The sequence below is a fragment of the Melospiza melodia genome, chromosome 5, assembly GCF_035770615.1.
Source record: "Melospiza melodia melodia isolate bMelMel2 chromosome 5, bMelMel2.pri, whole genome shotgun sequence".
In the NCBI taxonomy this organism is placed as follows: Eukaryota; Metazoa; Chordata; class Aves; order Passeriformes; family Passerellidae; genus Melospiza; species Melospiza melodia.
The window spans coordinates 18,973,301-18,985,483 of NC_086198.1; the positions used below are offsets into that span (position 1 = coordinate 18,973,301).

Genomic DNA, 12,183 nt, shown 5'->3' on the forward strand with positions numbered 1-12,183 from the left:
ATGTCAGTTCTTCTGGGAGGAAGCCATGTATCTGTTTATTTGCTTCTACCTCCTAATGAGTTTTTTTGAAGAAGTTCATGGCTTTTGTCCTTCACAATGCACTTGCGTTTACCATGGCAGAAGTGATGGCACTGGAACAAGGTATATATTTTATTATTTGTTATATATGGCCATTTATAAGAAAAAGTGTTGCAGAAATTGGAGATAACATTCTCAGACATTGCAAGTTATTTCTAGCATAGTTGCAAGGAAGCATATTTTACATTAGCACTCCATGGCTAGCAGCATTCCTGAACAGGAGCAGATGGTGATTATGGCTTTGTACTTAGCAAATAGCTACTCTAAACCTTCATTTTCTGCAGGAGGCAATTTCTTTCTGCTCCATGATATTCCTACTATTGCAATGTCCTTTCTATTTCTACAAACTAGTTAACTAGTGTAAGGATTCTGGTTAAATAAATACAGTAGTTTCTTTTTCTTTTTTTTTTTTTTTTAATCTGCAGTAAATTATGTAAATTTTGATAGTAAGAAGATTAATTTGAAATGTGGTGACCTGGTATTGTCGTGTCAATTTTAGGAGATGCTCTTTGTCATTGCTATTTATTGTCACAGACTATCTAGAATAAAGCTGCATGAGGAAAAAGTCAAATAGAGAAATAATCTAGAGAAAAGGGGGAGTAAGTTAAGGATAGACTTATTGAAAGCAGAGGATCTTTCAAGCTAGTATGTGCAAACAATATACCCCAAAGAAATTGTTTCCTGAAATCAAATAACTGAAAATGCTGAGAAATCCCATTTCACTGAAATCATTGTGAGCAGAAAGTTCTTTTCATCTCTATAAAGCAAGTAATTTGTACATAGACATCAACAAGAGGGCCAGAAAGCTCTTCTTTACTGTATTTTCTTTGGTATATTTAAAATTTTCAGTTGATTCCAAAAGGTAAGTATGGAAAATACTTTGCCTCCTCATCATACAGAAAAATTAGAGATTAGTAATCTGAATTTTGAATTTTAATATTTTTAATTAGAGGCATGCATTTCCCACTTGAGACACATGCATGTATTATTCCTTGTACAATGGCTACTGTCTTTCAGTTGTCAGTAGAGTGAGGGGTGGATAGAGGGTGGTGCTTATATACTTTAGAATAAAGCAAATCTAGGTTTCATGTGAAAGGATCAGTTCTGGTTTGTATTCTTTTTGTGTTTAGAGACTCCATGTTTGTGGAGTTTGTTCAACTTTTAAATGCAGAGGATTGTTATTGATTTCTGTGTTCTTTGTTCTGTTGTAGTGTTGCAGAAAGCTACAGCATTTGCATTTAATTCTGAAATTCAAATTTCTGCTAAATAAATGCAAATATGTCTCTCTCCCTCTTTTTTTTCTCCTTTATTTTTCCTTCCCTGTTGCTAGATCTGTACTCTGTAATGACCCTGACATGTATGAGATCCCTGTGAATGTTCCTGTGGACACTGTAAAGCTTCGTATAGAGAAAACTGTCATACGAAGGATTCCGACTGAAGCCTTTTACTACCTGGTAGATCTCAAGTACCTGTGGGTCACTTACAACTGTGTAGCCAACATTGATATCAGCAGCTTCTATAACTTGAAACAGCTGCATGAGCTCAGGCTGGATGGTAATCTGCTCTCAACTTTCCCTTGGGAATCCCTGGCTGAGATGCCCAATTTACGGACTCTTGATCTCCACAACAACAAGCTGACCAGCATTCCCGCTGATGCTGGCCGCTTCCTGAGAAACCTCACCTACCTGGACCTATCCAGCAACAAGCTGACCACCTTGCCATCAGACCTCATGGACATTTGGCCCCCCTTCTCAGGAGCTATTGTGTCCAAGAACACAGATATTCTGGTGACACAGAGAGTAATCTTGGGTATGTTGAGCAGCCCGTCTCATTCCTTACCAAAGTATACCTGAACGTTAACTTCCAAGGGAGAACAGTTAGAGAACCAGCCTAGGATTCAGGAAAGGGGGTTTTACCCAGGTTACTCTTGTGGTTTGCTCTGTGCTCATTTATTCATTTTCTACTGGTAACAAAAAAACATAATATGAAGATGGTGACCTCCATGTGTGTTGTTACCTCAAAGTTATAAAACTGAAGTAAAAGCTGTGAGAATCCAGATCGCGGGAATACAGGCCATTCAGTAGCTATATAGAGGACTTATATTGTGTTTCTGATGACATTTCCCTCCTCTTTCTTTGTGTTTGCAACTGTAAGCATGTCCATCTGCAACTGCTTTTTTCCAGAGACTCCCAAGCCAAGCAAGCAGCTAGAGCTGATGCTCTTATAAAGCCTGTCCTGTGACCCAATGCTGAAGATAGTGTTGGTGGCTTAGAAGAGGGCAGCTCTGGTCTCCCTGGGACCTCTGCTGACCTTGCATTACTCTAAAGCTGACTGATTATCCTGAAATATTTTGCAATTTACATATTGAATATGAGAGAAAATAGGAGTCTGTTCCCTATTTATTCATGGTACTTTATTTTTTAGTATCTAAGATAAATATTCAAGAATAATTTGGTCAGACTGATTTTTTTTCATAATTTGATCCCCTTCTCTAGCATGCAGTTGCATCAGTTCTGTTTGTGGCACTGTGCTTTATCTGACACTTTATCTCCACTTCCAGGTCTTGCCAGGGTAACCCCTTTCTCTTTTTGAGTCTCAAGCTGGAACAGTTCTATCAATACTGTTCTTCTCTATCACTGTTTACACAGAAGTGCATATTTTGATGCGTTTGTAGTGCAGCAGGTGGAAGGGAGGAAAACCATCTGGCTGTATCTACTGCAGTAATTCTATAAGCACTTGTAAAGATCTGTCCTGCATTGTACTGACCAATATTTCCAATTCTTGATCTAAACTCCCATTTGTTTAGCTGCTTTGTTTCACAGCAGAAGCTGCAGCTTGAAACTCTCATTCAGATAATATTTTATATAAGTAATTTAATAGATGCAAGTAGGCTGCATGGCTTCATAAATATGGTAACTGTAGGTTTGCATGATAAAGGGTTTTGGTTTATTCAGACTTTAAAAAAATAAAAGACTAAAAGCTGTAAAAGTAAGTCCATCTCAGTACTCCTTTCCCTGTCCCCACACTGAAGACTACAGGAGGCTGTAAAGTGGGAGCTGATTGTGCTAGATCTAATCTTCATAATCTCATGTGGGAGTCCCAGAGATTAATTGGTTTCCTTATCCTACGTAGCCCTCACCACTTCAGGCAAAACTAAAGGAACTTAGAAAATAAAATAACACAAAAATCCACCAAAAAAATCTTAAACCCTCACACACTCTTCTCTCCCTTTAACTCTGGGAATCATCTGCAGCCTTCCTTGGTGCAGGCACTTTTCCAGCCTCCTGTAGTCCTGGCAAACCCTCTGGTGCCAGCATTGAGTTCTTTGAAGGCTTTGGATGTGACCTTTGGACCATTTTCTATTATGAACTACAGCTGGGTTTTAATAAAGGCCTCCAGAGAGTTACACACACTGGGTTTAGACAGAACCTTTCTTCTCCTGGTGGTTTTTTTCCTGTTAGGTACTAAGGAAGGCTCTGTACAGCCATTATAGATTTGCACCTGTGAATACAAAATGCCAGCTGGTATTTTCCTTGTCTTACATTGAGTAAATTTACCTTGGGTAAGCTGTGAATCAATTAGCTGAATTCTTTTTTTTTTGTGGACATGATAGTTTTCCTATGGGGGTGTTTTCTTACTCACTATTAAGTTTCTTATGTAGCAAGCAGACAGACAGTGCTTGCTATGTAAGAAACTTTATAGTGAATAAGAAAACATCCCCTTTCTCTGGAGATTAGAAAGTGCAGTGCTCTTTATGTCATGGGTTATTTTGACAAATTTATTTAGACTCCACTTGGTATTAGTGCTTCCTTTCTGATGGCCCTCCTTTCTCCACTGGGCTTGCTGGAGAAAGAAGTGCATCCCATCGATATCCTCCTCCTCCCCTGAGCCAGATAGGGATCACAGAGATATGTGGTCAGGAAGGACCAAGCCTACAGGGATACAGGTCCAGAGGAGCTGAGCCATTCTTCTAAAGTCAGTGCTGTTCTTAAAGCTGTGGCCAGAGCACACCAGAGCCTCCCATGGGCACCTCCTCCAGTGCTTATCTGTCTGTCAGGGTAGTGAGAAAGTTTCTCCTAATATCTAACCTCAATCTGCCTTACTGCAAACTAAGCTGATTACCTCTTGTCCTACAGGGCATGGACATACAGAAAAACTAATCATCTCTTATTGTAAGCTTTCATAGGTTTTCCTTCCCTGCTTGCCATCCTAACTAACCACACCATTTCTTTCACCAGCTTCTAATATAATGTGGAAGTTTTTGTGGTTTTTTTGCTTGTTTGTTTGGTTGGTTTTTGTTTGAGTTGTTTTTTTTGGTTTGTTTTTTTTTTTTTTTTTTTTAAATTTGGTTTGGTTTTGTTGGTTTTTTTCATTTGTTTAGTTGTTTAGTTTGGCTTTTTTTTTTTTTTTCCTGTGTGTGGTATTTTCATTTTCTTTTCATTTTCTACCATAGTTACTCGTTCCCTTTGGACACCTTTAGGTTGAAAAAACGTTTCTCTTAAAATGAGATGCCCACAATTGCATGCTTTGATGCCCAAGAGTGTTCTATGCACTCCAGCCCTCTCTAGGGGAGCATTCAGCCTGACCTGTGTACCTGCATGGAATGATCACTGCAGCCAGAACTCTGCTGGAAGCTGAATCCTGTTTACCAGAGTAAATAAATGCTGTTTTTGTCTAGTCAGGAACACAGCAGTTGGATTCTAATTAGTATAATCAATTATGACTTGAGCTGTCTTCGCTCCTGGTTCTTGCAAAACAAGATTGTCATGTGCATGTAATTAACAAGATCAAAAACAGCAAGGCCCTAAACTCATATGTTTGTGCAAATGTATTTTTAATTTTTTTTAATACCAGGAGGCAATTTTATCTTCAGTGTCTTGACTGAGCATCAAGACAGTTGCTTGAATGAGAAAGTTCAGGTTCCCCATGTTTACTTCAAGGACTCTTGGAGGAGCCAAAGGCTACTTTTGCTAGAGGACTGGAATGTTGACATCTCCTTATTCCAGTTCATCATCTCTGTACCAAGAGGTTTGGGGTTTTTAACTACTTCCCACTGTATGATGTTCCTCTGTGTGTGCACTATGCTAAATGAAAGAGGCTTGGGGAATGATTCTTGGCCCTTTGGCCAAGTGACTCCCTCTGGCTCTTACCCACACAGTTTAGGTGCAGCTCTCTTTAAAGCTGGCTGTCTGTTCCACACTTTGTAAGATTTAGCCCTTGGTTCTCTGTGGGCTCTACAGGATGCTACAGTGACTCTCAAATGTAATTCTGGGAATGGGGGTGTTTTTTATTAAGTCTAACCTGCCTGAAGTTATGTGAGAATTGCATTGGAAATCATTCATCTTTTGGATGATTTCAGCTTTTGGAATATGAAATAGCAGGGATATGTTGTATGCCTGAAGGGCTGACAGACATGCAGAATAGTTTGGAGGTACAAAACCTGCTGCACTTGCTTTGGGGGAAACAACAGGATAGAGAGAGCCATCCTTGGTGTGGTCTCATCCACAAGCCTTTCAGTGAGCAAGCCCTGGAGTGCCAACTGTCCCTGGACTCATGTCTGGCTTTGTCTTGGAAAGTGCCCTTTGGAACAGCTCAGAACAGAGCTGTGGAGTGAGCTGAAAATTAAACAGTGCAAATGACTGGGTGAATTCCTGCAAATTCACTGGTGTGAATTCCTCTGGCCCTCTTGGTTACCTCTGGAGCTATAGCCTGATACTTTGATCCAAATCACAACTATATTTCAGCACTGGCTGCTGCACAGAGATTTACATTTCTGGCAGGAATGATGGCAATAGCTTTTTCCATATGGTGGATTCTAGTGAGTCATTGAGAGGAAGAGAAGAGTCCAGTATTTGACAGAGTAGCAGTTATGTGAGATCTTGTCTCTGTTGCGTGCAGAGGTGCCAAAAATTTGGAATACTGCAGGTCCATCAGGCTCCCTCCTGTTAAACTGAGCCACTGGGTAGATATTGCTTTTCCTGAAACTACTCCCTTAGCAATTGCCATGTGGGGAAAATACTGTGACACAGTGTTGGATATGGAATTTACTCTTTAGAACTATGGATCAAAATGTGTAGGTTCAGTTGGAAAGAGCCTGGGGTAGGCTGGCCCAAGCTGTGGTGAGTATTTCTATCAGTCCAAAACTTGAATAGTTTACATCTTGCTATTTTGCAGCAACTAAAAATCAGTAGGTTACACAAGTTATGGTCTGGGTCTGGTTACTGATTAACAAAGCAAATTTTGCTCATAGCTAAAGTCCATATTGACACAGCCCAGGGAAACCCTGCTTACTGAGGAGACTACAAAAATGTGCATGCACAGGCACACATATACATAAGTTTGCCATTGTACGTGCAAGCATACATATGAATGTGTGAGAGTAAATATAAAATATGCTAAATCTAGAATAAGGGGTTTTAGAGCAATTTATAATTAAAAATTAATATTAAAATAGCACTGCATTGGTATATGACTGTGCATAAATATTTATCAATGTTTGTTTTACCTTGGCTAGTATTTCTTTCTCAGATTAACAAGCTGTCTTGATATTTCTACAAAAGAATCCAGGGTTTATAAAGATAATCTCTTTCCTCAGATATGTGCACCATCAGAGATTTATCATTATTTTAATTTTTGCTTCTTAAGAAATTATTTCTTTCATTAAAGCTCCCTAATATTTTCAATTTTCTAATTCTGCCCCCCCATCCTTTTAACATTTTCTTTATTCATTCATGTGTTTGCTTTCACTTCTAACATCTTGTCAGCACAAACTATTGAATGAAGTTCAAAATGCCCCTTGTAGCTTGGAAACTAGGTTTACATTCACATTTCTGTTCTCTTCAACACTAACTGAAGTATAATGAAATTCAGTGTTTTATCTTGCTTCCAACTCAATAGCGTTTTCATCTTTTCATTTTTAAAATTCACATAACTTGATGATTTACAATGGCTAGAAATAATGTGAATACTGTCAGGTACTGGCAAAACAAACTGAGGGGCTGTGCTGTGGGGGCAAGGAAGGAACTAATGTAGCTGTATCTATTATATTTGTTTGTATAAATCCTGCTTCTTTAGGCAGTTTCATCAGGAAGCATGATGGATGGGGAAGATGAAGTGGCTGACTGACATAACTCTTCTTCTGCCCCACAATCAGATGGTCAAACCTGTGTCCAGGCTAGACTTCACAGCCATCCAATCTGAAGACTGTTCATTGTTGCTTCATCATTCCTTTCATTTTGTCATTTTCTGATACCTATTATAATGACTTGGGCTTTTCTTTAGGACACTGGGAGAATATGCAAGCTGTGTAGGTATATATATTAGGAAAAGTTTCTTCACTGAAAGGGAGCTCAGGAAAGTGGTGGAGTCACCATTCCTGGAGGTATTTAAAAGAGATGTAAATGTGGCCCTCAGGGTCACGGTTTAGTGCTGGACTTGGCAGTGCTGGGTTAGCAGTTGGACTTAATGGTCTTAAAGGTCTTTTCTAATGTAACCATTCTTTGGTTCTATTTCAAAGGCTTTGAGTGCTTCAAGTAGGTTAAAAACAGTAATAAACCCCTTCCTTTCCTGCAGTAAATTTCTTAACATAGTGAGGAAAATTGCAAGAAAGTGAGAAGAAAAAGAAAATTACCAGAGCATTGTCTCTGACTACCGAGCTTCCCTAATTGAAAAGATGAGCACAAATAGTTACATACCTGTGCCTGATTGAGCAGAATTTCTGTGAGCACAAGCAGTTGATGTACCCAGATATAGAAAACACTTGGATAGTATCTTTTCTCCTTATAAATTTGTGTGTGAAGTTCACAGGCAAAATTTTTATGTTTTGGTGATTTTTTTGAGGAAAAGCAGTTGCTCCTTTCCTCACTTTCCTTTGACTTCTCCTTCTCTGTTCCCCATAAACAATAAGTAGTGAATAGATGTAAAATCTCTTCTGTCTGGAAGGGATGAAATTGGATTGTGATGTCAAAGTCATGGAATCTCTTCAGGTCAAGTGTTGTTTTAAAGAGCAGAGATTAATAGGGGTTTACCATAGTTTTAACCAATCACTACCATTGTGCTTAAAATAACCTAATCTTGGTCTGGTCATAAAAGGAAGAAGTAGTTAAATATTCATGTATTCTTTCATCTGCAGGTTTTCCAGAACAACCCATGATTTTTTCCAATAGATGTTTTGATGATTCTTAAAATTACACTCTGAAAAATATTTGCAGGTGTTTGGGGCTCTTTTTTCTTTCAACACTGGTTTGACTTATATGACTTGTTTATTGTACTGATCAGTAAATTCAGTAGTGAGGAGTCCTTGCATCCCTTATTTCAGACCATAAGTTTTGTTTATTAGTAGTACTTGGAGAAAATGAGAAAGGCATATTCAAAAGTATGAGTCCAATAGGAAAATAATTGAACTCCTGAGTGATATGCTGTGTCGTATTTTACCTGGTGAAGCCACTGTTCCTCTATGAAAGTCAACATAGCGGGGCAATCAATACCAGCTGAGGATTTAGACTGATATTCCTCAGAAATGGTTATTCTCTTCCAACGTCATAAATTCACAAAGAGGGAAAAGCTTCTAATTAATAAACTTGAAGCAAGAAGCAAATGTTATTGGCTCTGACAGAAGAGAGATGGGCTTCTTCTGTGCCATCATAAAAATATTGTAGTCATTATGTTGTGTGTGCTGCCTCCTATTTTCTACTCTTCTGTTATTCTTCTTGAATATATTTCAGAGGCTGTAGTGAAGATGACTTCTAACAATACTGGTGTGGTTCAGAGCCAGATAAAAATTTTGTTGGCCTAAAACTTTTTCTCCTTAGCCTTTATCCCTTTTTCTCAAGGGGCAGAGATGTTGGTGTAATCTCTAAACCCTTAAATCATTGTATTCTCCTCAAGCATTGAAAAAAGGGTCAGGGAAAGTCAAGCTGTCAGAGTCTAAAGAAGGACTAAGAGGAGAGGAGAGTGACATGAAGCAAAGAGAAGCTGTCTTTCCAGGAGGAACAGGCTGGTGAAAATGTACCATCAGTCTTAAGACATCTTTTCAAAGTGGTCTTAAATGTAGTAGATAAATAGCAAAGTTAAGCACAGGTAATGCCAGCACATCACTAAGCTCCTGTAGACTTCTGTGAAGTTGTTTAGTTTAATAAACATTCATACTGTTCTCCCTAACCTCTGAGAATATTCCTCCACCAACCAGCTGAACAAAACCACAAGTTGAAAGAGAAAAGATTAGCTCAGGTTGTCCTTGATTGTATTTGGTGATAGTCATGTGTCATACTGTAATCACAATATCCATATATTGACTGACAAATTTGTTTTTCTTTCCCCACTTCCCTTCTTGCCTCAGGTTTTCAGGACAACCCATGGTTTTGTGACTGTCGCATTTCAAAGCTAATTGAGTTTTCCAAAATTGTGGACACCTCCGTTGTACTTCTTGATCCATTGGTTTCATGTAGTGGACCTGAGAGCCTGGCAGGAATCTTGTTCCAGAGAGCTGAGTTAGAGCAGTGTCTTAAACCATCGGTGATGACCTCAGCAACAAAAATCACGTCCCCACTGGGCAGCAACGTCCTTCTACGCTGTGACGCCACGGGGTACCCAACACCACAGCTCACTTGGAGTAGGTCAGACAATATTCCAGTCAACTACACAGGTATAACTGCTCTTTTATAGGAAATGGGAGAACTAAAAATTGTTGGGTTGCTTGCGCTTTGAGATCACTGTAATGAGTAACAACAGACCATGTGTTGTGTCAAGCTGGCAATCGTATCTGTGCAACAGCTGTTACGAGATTCTCTGTCTAGTTCTGGGTCTTACCATACCCAGCAGACTGTTTTGGTTGTGGATGTGGTCTGTCACAAGAACAATGTGTGTGGAAGGGAGAAATGGATGAAGTGGGGGAAGGATAAAGGGAAATGGAGTTTGAGTTAGTTGGACCCTAACTCAGAAGCTAGAAAGGAGAGTTTTTTGCTGGAACCTGTTTAAAAATATTCATGTTAAAAAGGCCAGTGAGGCCATAACTGAGCAACTTAAAACACAGCATTATAAACATAAAATTTTCCAAATTCATGTTTTCTGTGTGCAAATGATGCAAGGCATCATTGTCTGACGTCATTCTAGCTGCTATGACAGATACTTAAGCAGTAACTTAAATGTAAAAAATGCTGCTTGCTAATGCCAAGTAGTCAGTAGTTATCATAGGTCTGATGAAGGTAAGAGAACTGAAATATCTTAGGACAAAGGAAATTTCCAATAGAATTTTAAATGGGTAGCATGATAAGTGTCACAGGAAGTCAGTGGGTCTTGTATTTAAGAGTCAATAGCAGCTTTAAGACATTTGATTTCGCTTTATGTGGTTTTTTTTCTTAGTGAAATTGCAAACTGTATTCTAATTACTCTAGACATTTATTTCCATTTGACCCAAGCTGAGCACTTCTATTTAATAATAGAGCACGGCTGGGAATTCCATAGTTTACTTTGGAAATTTGGTTTAGGTTTTGTTTTTTTGTTGTTGTTGTGTTTTTTGGACTGCTTGCGTTTCATTTTTAACATTTTCATACATGTAATTCCTTCTGGCAGAAAGGTAAGATATATTCTAATAATGTTTACTTCCTCTTTACTTCCCATTCATAATGTTTTACTCTTTGCATTTTCCCATAGTAATTCAAGAAACTCCTGGAGAGGGTGTCAGGTGGTCCATAATGAGCTTGACAGGAATTTCATACAAGGACGCAGGAGAATACAGATGTAAAGCCAAGAACTTGGCAGGAATGTCAGAAGCTGCTGTGACTGTCACAGTGGTTGGTGTAGTTACTACAACTGTGTCACCACAGAAGTTTGGGAGGAAGCCAGAGGCTGAGAGGCAGAATACAACTCAGGAGGAATCCAAGCAGGAACCCGAGAGGACAACCACACCTCTTCCCATCACATCGACCACCACAGCTCTGGTGAGCACTGAAGGATCAACCAGCATGACACTTACTGACAGAAAGCAATCCAGGCTCATGCTAGATGGAAAGAAAGTTTCAAAGGCAGTGACAAATGGAAACAGAAAGCAGATTGGAGAGTTAAGCAAGAAAGGTGAGGATACTTTATTGAGTGCAGCAGGTATGGCTGAGCAAAATGTTACTGTGAAGAACCTAAGGGTGATCAGTGAATCTGATGAAAGAGTGACCTTAACTTGGAAAACTGTCAATGCCACAGGCAATTCTGCTGTGACTGTGTTATACTCCAAGTATGGTGAGAAAGACATGTTGCCTCTCAGCACAGATTCTAACAAAAACAAAGTCACAATTGATGGTTTGCAACCTAGTACTCAATATATGGCATGTGTCTCACCCAAAGGCGTGCCACCTACAAAAGAGCAGTGTGTTGTTTTCTCCACTGATGGGTTAAATGATGAAAGCAGCTCTGAGTTTTCCATTCTGATAGTGGGCAGCAGTGCAGCATGTGTGGTTGTTTTACCTTTGATATTTTTCTTACTCTACAAAGTTTTGAAACTTCATTTGAAACCGAAATCTGCAAAGGAAGCTGAACTTGCAAAAGAGACTTATGTGCAATTTGAAACACTGTCGCTGAAGCCTCGAACACTGGGTGCAGGAGACCAGCTCTGGGCACGGAGGTACACAGATGAGTCAGAAAGACTTCTCCTTTGCTCTAGGTCAAGCATGGATTCTCAAATGACCTTCAAAAGTGAGGGCTCCAGGTCTGAGTATCTGTGCTGAACATGGGTCAGGGTGGAGATGAAATAAATAATAGGTAAAATTAATTCAAAATGGCGATGCTGTGTCTGGAAGCAGGTTGATGCTAGATGGTGGTCAGAATACATTATCTGATGTAATAGAGTCTTACTGGGTGGTGGTGGGTAGGAGGGGGAATAGAAGAAAAATGTTGCCTGTTTATTTTCTTACTTTTTATGTTTGTGATTTTGGATGTGAAGGAGTGATGTTCTTCCAAAGAAAAATACAGCATGAAATGGCTCTATGGTTAAAGATATTTTTTAATTTTATTAAAACATTTCTGTTTTCTCTCATTTTACCATATGATGTGCTAGTGGCATGTATCAAACATGAATCACAATCTTCTCAAAGTTGATGTACTTCAACATAATAGGAA

The 12,183-nt window shown here is 39.1% G+C and overlaps 1 protein-coding gene across 1 annotated transcript; it reads left to right on the forward strand.

Annotated features, from left to right (window-relative positions):
- The first annotated feature begins 25 nt into the window (after nucleotides 1-25).
- LRIT3 (leucine rich repeat, Ig-like and transmembrane domains 3) lies at nucleotides 26-11,792 on the forward strand. The gene is made up of 4 exons (XM_063157999.1): nucleotides 26-141; nucleotides 1,409-1,887; nucleotides 9,416-9,721; nucleotides 10,729-11,792. The coding sequence occupies exons 1-4, from the start codon at nucleotides 26-28 to the stop codon at nucleotides 11,790-11,792; spliced, it is 1,965 nt and encodes a 654-aa protein (XP_063014069.1).
- The last annotated feature ends 391 nt before the right edge of the window (nucleotides 11,793-12,183 follow it).

What these genes read in the sequence shown, in the direction of transcription:
- LRIT3 (XM_063157999.1), top strand. Translation starts at nt 26, where the DNA reads ATGTATCTGTTTATTTGCTTCTACCTCCTAATGAGTTTTTTTGAAGAA. An exon ending in AGTGATGGCACTGGAACAAG is followed by an intron (nt 142 to 1,408) that starts GTATATATTTTA and finishes CCCTGTTGCTAG; the next exon opens with ATCTGTACTCTGTAATGACC. An exon ending in TATTCCAGTCAACTACACAG is followed by an intron (nt 9,722 to 10,728) that starts GTATAACTGCTC and finishes ATTTTCCCATAG; the next exon opens with TAATTCAAGAAACTCCTGGA.